The sequence below is a fragment of the Hypanus sabinus genome, chromosome 12 (assembly GCF_030144855.1).
Source record: "Hypanus sabinus isolate sHypSab1 chromosome 12, sHypSab1.hap1, whole genome shotgun sequence".
NCBI classification, from domain to species: Eukaryota; Metazoa; Chordata; class Chondrichthyes; order Myliobatiformes; family Dasyatidae; genus Hypanus; species Hypanus sabinus.
In genome coordinates, this window is record NC_082717.1 from 107245942 (window position 1) to 107262194 (window position 16253).

Sequence of the window (16253 nt, forward strand, 5' to 3'; positions counted from 1 at the left end):
ATCTAGGATGAGAATCTTCAAGTTGATTTTTTTTTAAAAAATAACTGGAATCAATATAGGTCAAGTAAAATGGGTGATGGGTGAATGGTATGGTATGAGTCAGAACATGGAGCACTGCTGGATTTGGAAATTAATAATAGAGCTGGTCATAAGTACCAGTGAGCTCCATCATGGGTACGAGCCTCCGCAGTATCCAAAGAGATCTTCAACAAGCAGTGCCTTAGGGAAACAGCGTCCATCATTAAGGATCCCCACCACCCAGGACATGCCTTCTTCACACTGTTACCATCAGGATCGCGGTGCAGAAGCCTGAGGGCACACACTCAGGAATTCAGGAGTATTTCTTCCCCCACTGCCATCTGATTTCTAAACGGATGTTGAACCCATGAATGCTGCCCCACTACTTTTGTTTTTTTAAATTTATTTTAACTTAACTATTTTATAGACATATACACATATGTATCTAATTTTTTTTTTGTTCTCAGTATTTATTTATCATTGTACTACTGTTGTAAAGTTAACAAAATCCATGACATATGCTGGTATTATTAAACCTAATTCTGACTGTGACATTGATTCTGAAATATTGCGTAATTTGTTTAATTCAACATGAAGGTCTGGATGAGTGTTTCACTGGGGAAAAACTTTTTAAACGGAAGTCTGAGGCTTTCTGATTTCTCAGATGTTAATTTAAGCAGACCATAGCATTCAAAAATTGTTTAGTTGGGTGAGTGAAGGAAAAGATTTTCTATTTGGCAGACAAGTGAAGACTGAGATAAATGAGCAGTTTATGGACTCCATGAGAGCAAAATACAACAAATGAGAAATGGTGAATGAAAGCTAAAAACGCTTGCCATTTTTCACATCTCTCATCAGAACAAAGTCAGTGTTTCAGCTCGTGCCCTTTCTGAGTCAAACAGGTCATGCAGCAAGAACTCTTAGCAACACTGGACTTTTAATCGATGTCAGAGTCACATACCACATTGAACAGCTAATCATGAATGCATAGTTGCATAGCAAATGAATAACAGGTCATACATGCTGATTGGTGCAAACCAGCACTGGGAATTAAAACAGAGGTCAAGATAACAAAGGGGAAGATTAATTTCTGTATAATAACATAAAAGCTTGACATAGCCAGTCAATCTGGTAGTTCAGCAACTCTATGCATTGTTCCATAGTTTTCCAAAATCATTCTTGTGGGGTGTTTCGAGCATTGGATTCTTATGACGATGGGAACCAGAGTACCTGAAGTGAAAAGGTGTTTTCAACTTTGCTTTTTGCTCTCAGACTCCAGCTGGTATACATGTTTCAATTTAACATTGTTTTGTTTGGAATATATTTACACAAATTTTCATCCAGTTAAAAATTCTCTAAAGCAAATTTCACTTGCTATTCATTGTTCACAGGCTGATCTGTTAGTGCTAATTTGTTACTCAATGCTGGGAGGTGACAGCACTGATGTTCAATTAACTGAGCAGGGCAACTGTTTTCTACCAAATGTAGATGACTTGTGTGTTACAGAGGTGGGGGTCGTGGCCTCGGGAAACCATCTGTAATCACAATTTTATGTAACAGGAAGCCACATTATTTGCACGTGTAAAATAAAAATTGAAACACGTTCTGGGTAGTGATTTATGAATTACGATACCCAAACAGCCATGGCATCTGGATCATCTGTATCCCGGGGGGGGGGGGGGGGGAAAGTTTACAAGAAAACTTGAGAAAACGTATACTTGCTAAGGAGGGAGTGCAGGGAAGAGTTCATTGTACCAGTTTCAACTATGACAGGTTTGCTATGAGGATGGATTGAGTAGACTGAACTCTATTCTCTGGTGTTTAGACAATTGAGGGCAGATTGCACCAGAATGTACAGCTGAGGGGTGATTTGACGGAGATGTATAAAATTGAGGGGTATAGATAGGGTGAATACAAAGAGGCTTTTCCTCTTTGAGGGAAAACCTCTCTGAGGTTAGGTGAGATTAGAACTAGAGGCCAAAGGTTAAGGGTGGAAGGTGAAATGGTTAAGAGGAACCTAAGGGGAAACTTCACTCAGGCTAGTGAGAATGTGGGCTGCGTTGCCAGCGGAAGTGGTGGATATGGGCTCAATTTCTCGGCTGAATAACAGTTCAGCTCAGATGGGCTTAAGTGTTGAATGACTCTTAAAAGCCTTGCCAGGATGATTGGGTAGAGGATATTTCAACTGGCTGAGTGGTCTAACTGGAACCACAGCTTCAAAGTAAGGGGTAGATTGTTTAGGACTGAAATTAAACATTTTTGGTTCTCTGCCTTGGAGAGCTGTGGAGGTTTGAGTACAATTCAGGCAGATTACAGGATTTCCAGACATTAGAGAAGGAGGATAGTGCTGGAAAATGGAGAAGGATCAAACAAAATTGTTACAATGAAGTATGTTTGAAGGGTCTTACCTTCCCTCATATTGTGTTCATTTGTTCTTAAAATAGTTGTTTTGAATGAGAACGGTGGCATTTTTCACTAAAGTGGTGCCATTCTATATATAATGTCCCACTTAAGTTCTTAGAGTCACAGCACAAAAACAGACTCTTCACCCATCTAGTCCATTGCAAGCTATTAATGTGCCTAGTCCCATTGACCTGCACCTGGACCATAGTCTTCCATACCCCTCCCTTCCATGTACCTATCCAAATTTCTCTTAAATGCTGAAATTGAACCTGCAATGACTTCTTCCAAGGGCACACTCTCAAATTACTGGAGAGATTTTCCCTAGTGTTCCCCTAAATATTTTGCCTTTTACCTTTGACCTCTGGTTGTAGTTTCACCCAACCTCAGTGGAAAAAGCCTGTTTGCATTTGCCCTTTCTATACCCCTCATAATTGTGTACACCTCATTTAAATCTCCCCTCATTCTCCTACACTCTTGGAAATGAAGTCTTAACCTATTCAACCTTTCCCTATTACTTAAGTCCTGGCTGCATCCTTGTAAATTTTCTCTGCACTCTTTCAGTCTTATTTACATCATTCCTTCAGGTAGGTGACCAAAACTGTATACAATACTCTAATCACAAACAAGAGAAAATCTGCAGATGCTGGAAATCCAAGCAACAGACTCAAAATGCTGCAGGAACTCAGCAGTCCAGGTGGCATCCATGGAAAAGAGTACAGTCGATATTTTGGGCCGAGAGCCTTCATCAGGACTGGAGACAAAAAGATGAGCCAGAGTAAGAAGGTAAGGGGAGGGCAGGAAGAAGCACAAAGTGATAGGTGAAATTGGGGGGTTGTGGTGAAGTAAAGAGCTGGGAAGACTGCATTGGTGCTGCTTCCTGCACCGATGTGGAGCTCATTGACATCAATGAAATGGGAAATTGATTGGTGGAAGAGATGCAGGGTTGGAGAAGGTAGAATCTAATAGAAGATAGAAGGCTATGGAAGAAAGAAATGGGGAAGGAGCACTAGAGGGAGGTGATGGGCAGGTAAGGAGATAAGGTGAGAGAGGGGAATGGTGAAGGAAAGAGTGAAGGCATTACAGGAAGTTTGAGAAATCACTCCTTATACCATCAGGTTGGAGGTTACCCAGACAGAATATAAGGTGTTGCTCCTCCAACCTGAGTGTGGCCTCATCACGACAGTAGAGGAAGCCATAGACTGACATGTCAGAATGGGAAGTGGAAGTAAAATGGGTGGCCACTAGCGATCCCACTTTTACTGGCAGATGGAGCTAAGGTGCTCGGTGAAGCAGTCTCCCAAACTACGTCGGGCCTCACCAGTATGCAGGATGCCACACCAGGAGTACTGAACATGGCATATGACCCCAACAGACACACTGGTGAAGTGTTGCCTCACGTGGAAGCACTGTTTGGGGCTTTGAATGGTAGTGAGGGAAGAGGTGTAGGGGCAGGTGTGGCACTTGTTCCACTTGCAAGGATAAGTGCCAGGAGGGAGATCAGTAGGGAGGGGCAAATGGACAAGGGAGTTGCATAGGGAGTGATCCCTGCAGAAAGTGGGGGAGGAAGGAAAGATGTGCTTGGTAGTGTGATGTCGTTGGAGATCATGGAAGTCACTGAGATTTCTGTGCTTGAGGCAGGTGAGGACAAGAGGAACCCTATCCCCAGTGGGGTGGTGAGAGGGTGGGATGAGGGCAGATGTGTGTGAAATGGAAGAGATGTGGTTGAGGGCAGCATTGATGGTGGAGGAGGGGAAGCCCCTTTCTTTGAAAAAGGAGGACATCTCCTTAGTTCTGAAATGAAAAGCCTCATCCTGAGAGCAGATGCAGTGGAGACAGAGGAATTGAAAGAAGGGGATGGCATTTTTATAAGAACAGCATGGGAAGAGGTATAGTCCAGATAGCTGTAAGAGTCAGTGTGTTTCTAATAGACATTGATATTTAAGCTTTCTCCAGAGATGGATATTGAGAAAGGGGAGGGAGGAGATGGAAATGGACCAGGTAAATTTGAGAGCACAGTAGAAGTTAGAGGCAATGGTTGAAGTCAATGAGCTCTGCATGGGTGCAGGAAACAACCCCAATGCAATCTTGCAGTCTTTACAATGCATCTTCCCAGCTCTTTACTTCACCCCTGCCCCTGCCCCCCAGTTTCACCTATCACTTTTTGTTTCTTTGTCCCCTCCCCCACGTTCTATTCTGATTCCATATTTTTTCTCCCCAGTTTTGGTGAAATGTCGGCTCGAAACATTGACTTTACTCTTTTTCCATAGATGTTGCCTGGCCTGCTGAGTTCCTGCAGCATTTTGCGTGTGTTACACGGTACTCCAAATTAGGCCTTTTACAACTTCAACATCATATCCCAACTCCGATACTCAATACTTCGATTTAGGAAGGTCAATGTGCCAAAAGCTTTCTTTACAACCTTCTCTACCTGTGATGCCACTTTCAAGGAATTGTGGATCTGTAGTCTCAAGACAGTCATTTCTACTGCACTCCTCAGTACCCTGCTGTTAATTGTGTAAGCTTTATGTTTGTTGGTCATCCAAAAGTGCAACACCTCACACTTGTCTGCATTAAATACATCAGTCATTTTCCAACTGGTCTGCATCTTTCTTGGAAATAGTTGCCTAGGAAGAAGTAGACAGGAGTGGGATGGTGTAAGGGAGGGCTTGAAGAAGCCAATTCCCCTGCTTCATTTCTCAAATCTTGAACTTTTTAAAGTAAAAGCTGAATCTGTAAATATAAAAATATTCAGGTGATTGATTTAAACAAGAAGTACAGTGAATTTGGGGCTTATTATCCAGAAGTTGCAGATGCCAAACAATTTGGAATCATACAAGCTGTTCTTGTGCTGTCCTCGTCAGTGCACCACAATTCAAAGTGCGAAGTTGCTGCTACTGGACAGTGAATTTGTAACTAAGATCAGATTGGTCACCACTTTAAAACAAAAATGATCTTTGGTTGAAGCCCAACATTAACCTAGTTTATTATCTTTATAGCAATATAATCATAAATTAGTTTGGATTACAACTGTGCAAATGTCCTATTGCACCCTTGCATTATCATCTGCCTAACCTATCTTTTTTTTTCCTCCAACAGAGAAGGATCCATTACCCAAATCTGTATTTTCTGAGAATAAGCAGGAGCTGAGGTGTGCATCTATGTATTCTGAATCTGATAACCAGGTCCAGGGCACGTACACCAGTGTCATTCCTCCCCCTCCCAGCCGAACACAAGTCAAAAAGGTTTCTACCGGTGTGCCCCATGATGTGGTAACACAGCGAGTGCCGGCAACAGAACAGCAGGTATGGTGAAACAGTCCATTGCTCTCAGTTTGTGTGAATTTCTCTCTTTTCCTCTCATCCCTATCTCCATTTTGATAATGTACTGAAAAACAGGAGACTTAGTTATCTCTTTTAACTATGAATTCAGTCTGTTGATTTGCTGTGGAGTTTGAACTCGTGATTTCTGGGTTCATCCAGCGTAAGTATGAGAGTATCAAATGCATGAAGTATTGCTATTTGTAAAAGTAATTTACAAATGAATATACTTAAAATAATTAAAGGAAAATGCCGTTTAATGTTTTGGGAACAATCAAAATGACCATAAGACATAGGAGCGGAATTAGGCCATTTGACCATGGCTGATTTATTTTTCCCCTCAGCCCCATTCTCCTGCCTTCTCCCTGTAAACTTTGACATAATAATCATGAACCAATCAACCTCTGCTTTAAATACACCCAATAACTTGGTCTTCACAGCCATAGTTGGCAATAAATTTCACAGATTCACCACCATCTGGCTAAAGAACTTCTCACTCATTTCTACCCCCCCCCCACCCCCCCCAAGATATCCTCAGTACTTCCAACTGCTACTGTGAATTTCTGGCTGCTCATCACTCATAAGAAGAGAAGGTATAGTTGGGTTTCCACTGAGATCCTTATCCATGCATTAAGAGTGCACAATTTTAAAAACTACCCACCTGCTCAGACATATCATTGCCAGAATCAGATACTTTTGCAAGAAACAAATTGTGAACCCTTTGCAATTACCTGGTTCTCTGCATTAATTACTCACAAAATGTGATCTGATCTTCATCTAAGTCACAATAACAGGCAAGCACAATCTGCCAAAACTAATAACACAAACAGTTGTACTTCTCATCAATACTGACTGCATCATTTTAAACAATCACAGTCCAGGTTCAAAAACTTATGTGGACTTCTGGGATGATGCCTTTGACAAAAGTTATTTGGAGTCAGGTGTTTCAATCAATGAGATGAGATTGGAGGTGTGGGTTGTAGAGGTGCCCTGCCCCATTTAAAAAAAAAGTCAGGTTACTGACTAAGCCTGCTCTTCTGAAGAAAGATCTGTTTATGTGCACCATGCCTCGATCAAAACAACTTTCAGAGGACTGTAGAAGAAGAATTGTAGAGATACAGGAAGCTGGAAAAGGCTACAAAAGACCTGTAAAAATCTTTAGAACTTGCTAAAGTCTTAGTTTATGTGACTACTGTAAGAAAAACACTGAACAAAAATGGTGTTCATGGAAGGCAACCACTGCTCTCCAAAATAAAGTCATTGCTACATGTCTCAAGTTTGCAAAAGACCACCTGGATGTTCCACAATGCTTCTGTGACAATATTCTGTGGACAGCTGAGACAAAAGTTGGTAGAAAGTTGGCACTTTGCTATGTTTGGAGGAAAAAGGGCATTGCACACCAAAACCAAAACCTCGTCTCAACTGTGAAGCACAGTGGAGGAAGCATCATGGTTGAGGCTGCTTTGTTGCCTCAGTGCCTGAACAGCTTGCAATCGATGAGGGAATGATGAATTCAAAATTGTATCAAAACATTTTATAGGATAATATCAGGGTAGTGGTTCATCATCTGAAGTTTAATAGAAATTGGATACTGCAACAAGGCAATATTTCAAAGCACAAAGAGTAAATCAACAACAGGATGGTTTAAAAAGAATATTTGTGGTTTGCAATGGCCAAGTCAGAGTCCAGACCTTAACCCAATTGAGATGCTGTGCCATGACTTGAAGAGGATTGTTCATGCAAGGCATCCCAGAAATATTGATAAACTAAAACAGTTCTGTATGGAGGAATGGTCTAAATTCCTCCTTGCCATTGTGCATGTCTGATTGGCAGTTACAGGAAATGTTTGGGGGTTATTGTTGCTTAAGGAAGTTTAAGTAGATTATGTTTGTCTAGTATTGTGACCCAGATGAAGATCAGACCACATTTTATGAAAAATATTAATGCAAAAAAACAGGTAATTGTGAACTGTTCACTAACTTTTTCTTACAACTGTATATTATGGGCGGCACAATAGCATGGAGGTTAGGAAGAGCTATTAAAGCTCCAGCGGCTTGTCACTGTTTATAAGGAGTTTGTATGTTCTTGTGAGCATGTGGGTTTCCTCCCACATTCAAAGGACATGCAGGTTAGTATGGCTTTAATTGGGTGGCACCAGCTCATTGTTACCATGCTAAATCTGTAAATAACAAAAACAAAATATTACCACTGACATGGCGTGAAAATTGTTCTGTGGCAGCGCAGCACAAAACAAAATCTATCACAAGTTACAAAAACTGCAAAAGGCCTATTTTTTTTCCTCATTAACTAAATGGTGAGCTGAAGTAGCAGCATTGATTGATCCATTGAATTTTATTTCCTTGAAAATTGACTACTAAGACCTGAACTTTTCTCCAGCAGGATTCGGTTTCCCCAGTTGTCTCTCCTCATCACTCACCACCATCTTCACCAGTTGCTTGGAGGAAACAAAGCAAGCAGCATCCTAGTGGAGGTAATGCAGAGAGTATATGAACTTCCTTTGGTAAATAGAATTATTTCCAGTGAGTGAAGATGGGTTAATATTCTTCTTTCTGGTTTAGAGAAAAGAAGATTGGTTTTATTTGTCGCAGGTGCATTGAAATATCAAAACATACAGTGAAAGGTATTGCTTTTATCGATGATGGCCAGCTTAGTTTGAGGATGAGCTGGGGGCCAGCCCACAAGTGTTGCCACAATTCCAGCATCAACATAGAATGCTCACAACTCTCAAACTCTAACCTGCACACCTTTGGAATGTGGGAGGAACCAACCACTAGGAGGAAACCCGTGAAGTCAGGGAGAACATACAAACTTCTTATAGACAGTGGTGGGAATGGAAGCCCAATCAGTGATCACTGGCACTGTAAGGTGATTTGCTAACTACTGCACTACCGTGCCATCCCCAGAAAGCCAGCTAGCACAGAGTACATTGTCTCTCAGTGTAAACTGAGAAGCCAATGCCATTTAGCACATTAAGATTTTTTTTTAATAATGTTTATCAGCTTCCACCTAACTGTACATCATTCATTTTTAGCTGGTGGGAACTAATACACTTCACTTCAAGGTGGAAATCATTAGTGTTCTGGAAGACAATTTGCCAGTTGCAATAAGTGTTGTAGAATTGGATTATTATTGACACATGTACTGGAGTAGTGTTTCCTCTAGTGTACTTTTGGGCATTATCAGAGACCTAAACATAAAAACATTAACAATACATTAATTCATTTCAACATTATTTTATGTTCTGTGGATTATATTTATTCCTTTGATTTCAAAGGGTTGCTATAATTCCACTGCTCAGCAAGTTGAACCAAGGAAATCAGAGTTGCCCCAGAGACTCCCCTGATAGTTTACAACTGCAGCAGAGATGTCTCATAATACCTCAAGGATCATCACTTTGTCCTTGTGGGGAGACTTATGAGTTCCTTGGATCCCGAGAGCGATGCTGTCTGGATCTTAACTCCTGGTAGGGTCAACCATGGTGGGGGGGGGGGGGGGGGGGGGGAAGGGATCAAATCATTAAAAAGAGGTGACATGGGGTTGGTAGGTTTTGAATCATTGTGGATAGAGCTAAGGAACTCTAAAAATATCCTGATTGGAGTTGTGTACAGATCCCCAAACAGTAGTAAGGATGTGACCTACAAATTACTACAGGAGATAGATAAAGTGTGCCACAGGGGAATATTACAACAGTCCTGGGGGGCTTCAATATGCAGGTATATTGGGGAAAATCGGTCTGCTGCTGGATTCCAGGAGGAGGAATGTCTAGAGTGCCTATGAGAGGGTTTTTTTTTAAAAGCAGCTCATGGTTGAGCCCACTAAGGGATCAGCTATTCTGGATTGGGTGTTGTGCAATGAGCCAGAATTGATTAGAGTCCTTAAGGTAGAAGAACCTTCAGGGAAATGATAATAGTATGATTGAATTCACCCTGAAATTTGAGAAGGAGAAGCTATAGTCAGATGTGTGAGTATTACAGTGGAGTAAAGGGAAATACAGAGGCATGAGAGAGGAGTTGGCTGGAATTGACTGGAAAAGAACACTGGCAGGGATGACTAGATGGGTCAAATGGCCTAGTTCAGCTCCTCTATCTTAATGGTCTTATGGCCATAAGATAAGGGCGAGGGGTGACTCCAGACACAGTGATCCAACCAAGACCTCAACGGTGAAGCTGGTGAAAGATGATGACACAACACAACAGCAGTGAATGCGGAGTAAGTCTGCAGCAATGTTGACCTTCATTCCTTACCACTGGACCCTGAAGGATTGTGTGGTGACTGCCTATGCATCAGTCTCCCCACATTAAGCAAGGTCATGTGCAGTGTTTTCCATTAAGGGAATAACCTTTTATGAGAACATTGTACTTGCCTTGAGTGATCGCACTATTGCTACTACTTTGCCTGTGGAAAGCTCTATTTCAGTTTGACTTTGGGACTCTTGAGCTTCCAGGTGCTTAAAAGTTGATGCCAACAGATCTGCAAGCATTTTTAGTGAAAAATTTGCCTGCTTTGGATATATTCATTAAATATTTCTTCTTTAAGTATAACTGAAATAACAGTTGATTTCAAGTGTATTAATTTGGACAGGCCATCCCTTATCATACACACAAAATGCTGGCCAGGCTGCATCTATGGAAAATAGCGAAACAGTCAATGCTTTGGGCTGAAAATCTTCATCAGGACCTTTCTGCCTGGCCCGCTGAGCTCCTCCAACATTTTGTGTGTATAACTTTGATTTCCAGCATCTGCAGATTTCCTCTTGTCTGTGTATCATCCCTTCTGCTCAGAAAGAATGCATGGTATGATTGTGTAATGCTTAGTGTGAGGTTTATTTTTTTTCCCATCTCTGAAAAGAGTTTGCACACTTTACCCATGACAATGTGAGTTTCCTGTGGGTGCTCCGGTGCCCTGCCACGTTCCAAAGACATAGGATTAGATTTACTGAGTTGTAGGCATGCTATTTTGGCGCCAGAAGTGTGGGGACATTTGCCGACTGCCCAGCACACACCTCACTTATTTGGTTTGACACAAATTGTGCATTTCCCTCTGTTTTGATGTGCATGTGACAAATAAAGCTAATATTTGTCTTTAATTCTAATAAAAATTTTAAGTTCAAAGTACAAATTTGTCACCATATACAGCCTTGAGATTTATTTTCTTGTGGGCATACTCAACTGAATAATAACCGTAACAGAATCAATGAAAGACCACTCAACTAGGGCATTCAACCAGAGTGCAGAAGACAACAAATTGTACAAATATAAAAATAGCAAATATCGAGAACATGAGATGAGTAATCCTTGAAAGTGAGTTCACAGGTTGTGGGAACCTCTCAATGATGGGGTGAGTGAAATTGAGTGAAGTTCTCACGTTTGGTTCAGGAGCCTGATGATTGAGGGGTAGTAACTGCTCCTGAACCTGGTGGTGTGAATCCTGAGGCTCCTGTACCACCTTCCTGATGGCAGCAGTGAGAAGAGGTATGTTCTGGATGGTGGGGGTCCCTGATGATGGAGGCTGCTAATTTGTGACTGCATTTCATGTAGATGTGCGCTGTATTGTGACTGCATTTCATGTAGATGTGCTCAGTGGTTCAGAGGCTTTACTCGTGATGGACTGGTCAGTATCCAGTACATTTTGTGAGATTTTCCGTTCAAAGGTATTAGTGTTTCCATACCTGGCTGTGATGCAGCCAGTCAATATACTGTCCACTGCACCTATAGAAGTTTGTCAAAGTTTTAGATGTTATGCTGAAACTCCATAAGCTGCCAGGGAAGCAGAGGCGCTGCTGTGCTTTCTTCATAATTGTACTTGCGTCCTCTGAGATAATAAGTCCTAGGAATTTAAAGTTGCTAACCCTATCTACCTCTGATCCTCTGAGGACTGGCTCATGAACCTCGGGTTTCCTTCTTGTGAAGTCTATCATCAGCCTCTTGATCTTGCTGACGTTGAGTGAGACGTTATGACATCATTCAGCCAGATTTTCAATCTCCCTCCTATATGCTGATTCGTCACAACCTTTGATTAGGTCTATGAAAGTGGTGTCATCAGCAGACTTGAATATAGCATTGGAACTGTGCTGAGCCACTCAGTAATAATGTAAGGTTAGTAGGGCAGGAGGCTCAGCACACAGCCTTGTGGTGAACCTGTGCTGATGGGGGTCATAGAGGGAAAGTTGTTGCCAATCTGAACTGATGGGTCTGCAAGTAAGGAATTCCGGAATCCAATTGCACAAGGAAGTATTAAGGTCTTGGAGCTTATTGATTAGTTTCCAGGGGAATGACTATTCCTTTGCTGTTTTCTAACTTATTATTCCGGCAGGTTTATCCAACAGTATAATCACCCTTTTTCTTACAAAGAGCAACAAGTAATTATATGTAATCTCTTTAATTGTCAAAGTAATGTCTTTCCTTGCCTGTTTTTTTTTTTGCCTCCTAAAAATGTGTTGCTATAGGTTGCTTCCTGCACACATCATATCAGTCCTCCTGTTCTTGTTTTGAAATGGGCACTGAACATTGAATGCTGGCTCACGATTGAGTTTTCCATGAGCCTATTTATATCATGCAGGAGAAGTCCGTAGGGAGCCGAGATCGCTCATTCATCACAATTGTAGTAGCAATCTTGGGTTAGTTATCAATATAACTTGAACATGCTGTCCTTGCTTGTAATGCTTTACGTGTTGAGGGTATATTTTTGAACAAATGGGATCAAGACTTGATCTGAATGGTATAGGGATCTTTAATGAATTTGCAATTTAACTAGCCTGGAAATCAGTTTTCAAACATAAGAGTTGTAGTAAAGTTAGGAGAAGCACTGATATAAAAGCAAGTCATTTCTCTTTGTTAAAATGGAGAATTCCTACCACCCCCCCCCCCCAAAAAAAACAAGATAAAATACACCGTGGAGAATATATTTTTTAAAAAGCCTTTGATCCCAAAGTTAGATATTGATTTGGATTCTGGGAAGTTTGCTTGTGTTTCAGTTGTTCTATGGTAATATTTGCCAGTGAAAACTTCAATACGACAGCCTTGAGTAAATTGAAGCAGTACCTAGTATTAGTGATGTGTAACAGTGTACTTTTTGGCTTCTTAACCATCATTACTAACATAAAATTATCTTGAATGATGCCAAACATGTACAGTGGCATGCAAAAGTTTGGGCACCCCTGGTCAAAATTTCTGTTGCTGTGAATAGTTAAGTGAGTAGAAGATGAATTGATCTCCACAAGTCAAAGTTAAAGATGAAATATTCTTTTCAACATTTTAAGCAAGATTAGTGTATTATTTTTGTTTTGTACAATTTTACAGTGGGGCAAAAAAGGAAAGGAGCACCATGCAAATGTTCGGGCACCCCAAGAGATTTGAGCTCTCATAACTTTTACCAAGATCTCAGACCTTAATTAGCTTGTTAGGGCTATGGCTTGTTCACAATCATCGTTAGGAAAGGCCAAGTGATGCAAGTTTCAAAGCTTTTTAAATACCCTGACTACTCAAACTTTGTCCCAACAAACAGCAGCCATGGAAGAGTCATCAGAAGAAAACCTCTCCTGTGTCCTCACCACAAAATTCATCATCAGAAGTTTGCAAAGGAACATCTAAACAAGCCTGATGCATTTTGGAAACAAGTCCTGTTGACTGATGAAGCTAAAATAGAACCGTTTGGCCGCAATGAGTGAAGGTATGTTTGGAGAAAAAAGGCTGCAGAATTTCATGAAAAAAGCAGCTCACCAACTGTTAAGCATGGGGCTGGATGGATCATGCTTTGGGCTTGTGTTGCAGCCAGTGGCATGGGAAACATTTCACAGGTAAAGGGAAAAATTAATTCAATTAAATACCAGCAAATTCTGGAAGCAAACATCACACCGTCTGTTTAAAAAAAAAAGCTGAAGGTGAAAAGAGGATGGCTTCTACAACAGGATAATAATCCTAAACACACCTCAAAATCCACAATGGACTACCTCAAGATGCGCAAGCTGAAGGTTTTGCCAAGGCCCTCACAGTCCCCCGACCTAAACGTCATTGAAAGTCTGTGGATAGACCTCAAAAGAGCAATGCATGCAAGACGGCCCAAGAATCTGACAGAACTAGAAGCCTTTTGCAAGGAAGAATGGGTGAAAATCCCCCAAACAGAATTGAAAGACTCATAGCTGGCTACAGAAAGTGTTTACAAGCTGTGATACTTACCAAAGGGGGCGTTACTAAGGACTGACCACAACATCATAGCTGCCAATCTCTATGATCATCTTTCCATTTTTGTTATTTTGAAACTGTAAAAGATGAAAATAAAAAAGTAATCTTGCTTAAAATATTGAAAAAATGTGTCATCTTTAACTTAATGCCTTTTGAAAATCCGGTCTTCTTTTACTCGCTTTGCTATTCACAGTTACAGAAATTTTGACCAGGGTTGCCCAAACTTTTGCATGCCACTGTATTCTACACAGCTGGTGTCTAGCTTACTTCTGATCTCTTGCTCAGTTTTAATGTATTTACAGAATTTTTATTACAAAATGCATTTAATGACAAGCTTGCAACATGTTTTATTTTTTATATATTGTATTTGAACCTTAATCTTAAATGGTGCTTTACATTCCAGGGTCGGTTGCTGGTGATGGAATGTGGCCAGCCCACTCTCCCCCTCCCAACCAAGAGAACTGGGTGAGTTTTACTGATACACCTCCAAGCAGCACACTTCCAACAATGCATCCTGCTTCTGTTCAGGTAAGCATGGACAGTAGAGCATACGGAAGTTGTTGTAGTCATTGATTTTTAATTTAATTTTAGTATTCATAACATTACCCAACATAGAAATGTTATTTTAAGTATATACAGTAACCACCCCCTCCAATGCAACTGTTTGGAAATTTGACCTTTCAGAATTGCAAACATTGGAGAGAGGTGGAATAAAGTTCACTTAGATTTTATTCCCGTGATGAGGGCAGTAATTAAATCATTGCAATTTATTTACAACTTTCTTTTTCAAAACTGCACTTCCCTGGAAAAAGACTGCAACCATATACCTTATCTTTGCCTCTCAGCCTCCTTCACTCCAGGGAAATGGTCCCAGCCAATCCAGTCTGTCCTCGTGACTGACAAAAGGCTTCCAGTCCAGACAATAATCTTGTGAATCTTTCTGACACCCTAACCGGCTTGTTCACTTTCTCCCTGGAGTGTGGTAACCAAAACTACTTGTAATGTTTCAAGTGCAACCTAACGGTGGCATCACCCAAGCATAGCGGTTAGCATGACGCTATCTCTTGCAGCTCAGGGTATTGGAGTTCAGAGTTCAATTCTGATGTCACCTGTAAGGAATATTTACATCCTCCCTATGAAGTGCGTGGTTTTTCTCCAGGTGCTCCAGTTTCCACCCACAGTGCAAAGATGTACTAGTTAGGCTAATTGCTCATTGTAAACTGTCCTGTGATTAGGCTAGGGTTAAGTTAGGGGTTGTTGGGTGCCACACCTCGAAGGGCTAGAGGGGTCTGTTCCATGTTGTATCTCAATAAATAAATGACCAACAATTTGTATAGTTAAAATCTGAAGTCGCAATTGCTATACTTTTTTGTCAGTTACGTAATAAAAGTAGAGGGTAGATTGAAATATTGAGCTTGAAATGGTGTGTAGGGTCAGGGGAATACAGAATTTAGTGATAGCACTTGTGGAAACAGCCGTGTTGTCTTTGTTACATGTATGGATGGATAAGAACGTAATGTGTTATCGGGTTAAAATAAAATAGTCAGCCCTCTTTATCTGCCGATTCAACCAACCGCGGATCGGGAAAACCCGGAAGTTCTCTCTCCAGCACTTGTTGCATGTACAGGCTATTTTTTCTTGTCATTATTCCCTAAGCAATACAGTATAACAACTATTTACATAGCATTTACATTGTATTAGGTATTATAAGTAACCTAGAGATGACTTAAAAGTATAGGCAGTCCCCGGGTTATGAATTATTTCCATTCCTGAGTCCATCTTTAAGTCAGATTTGAAGTCGGAGCAGGTACATCTGTTATTATTTAGCGTTAGTTAGTCAAACGTTTTTCTTAATATATAGTACATATTTTACCTTTCTATGCATATAAAACACTTAAGAAACATGCATATTTCAATAATTTAACCACTGCGTTGCTTAGTAATAATTGTCGCTTTCATCGGGGCAGGGCCTTTCACATTCTCCATTAAAATTATTCCAATTGTTGACCGACTGTAGCCTAACGCTTTTCCAATGACGGATGGCATTTCACCTCTTTCCGATCGCTTTATTACTTCCACCTTATTTTCAATCACGATCATGATTATTTTCATGAACAGAAACTCAGCGGATTCGTAGCTCCGCCGCCAGGTCCTAATGTCCACCGCATGGAGACATGGTAAATAAAGTCCGGGGTTCCGCTGGGTCCTAAAGACCACCGCACTTATACATGTTAAATAAGGGAGTTGAGAATCTGCAAATTTTGGTATCCACGGGGGGGGGGGGTTCCTGGAACCAATCCCCTGCGGATAAGGA

The 16253-nt window shown here is 41.0% G+C and overlaps 1 protein-coding gene across 14 annotated transcripts in view; it reads left to right on the forward strand.

Moving 5' to 3' along the window:
- Positions 1-16253, forward strand: part of reps1 (RALBP1 associated Eps domain containing 1) — a 120879-nt gene that overhangs the window by 44766 nt on the left and 59860 nt on the right. For 9 of the 14 annotated variants that reach the window (XM_059986646.1, XM_059986647.1, XM_059986650.1 and 6 more), the window contains 3 exons: positions 5518-5723; positions 8136-8229; positions 14343-14467. In XM_059986646.1, coding sequence (XP_059842629.1) covers positions 5580-5723; positions 8136-8229; positions 14343-14467 — 363 coding nt within the window. In that variant the 5' untranslated portion in view covers positions 5518-5579. Of the gene's footprint in view, positions 1-1138; positions 1262-5517; positions 5724-8135; positions 8230-14342; positions 14468-16253 lie in introns of those variants that run through there. The other 5 variants (XM_059986648.1, XM_059986645.1, XM_059986643.1 and 2 more) reach the window with 5 other exon arrangements.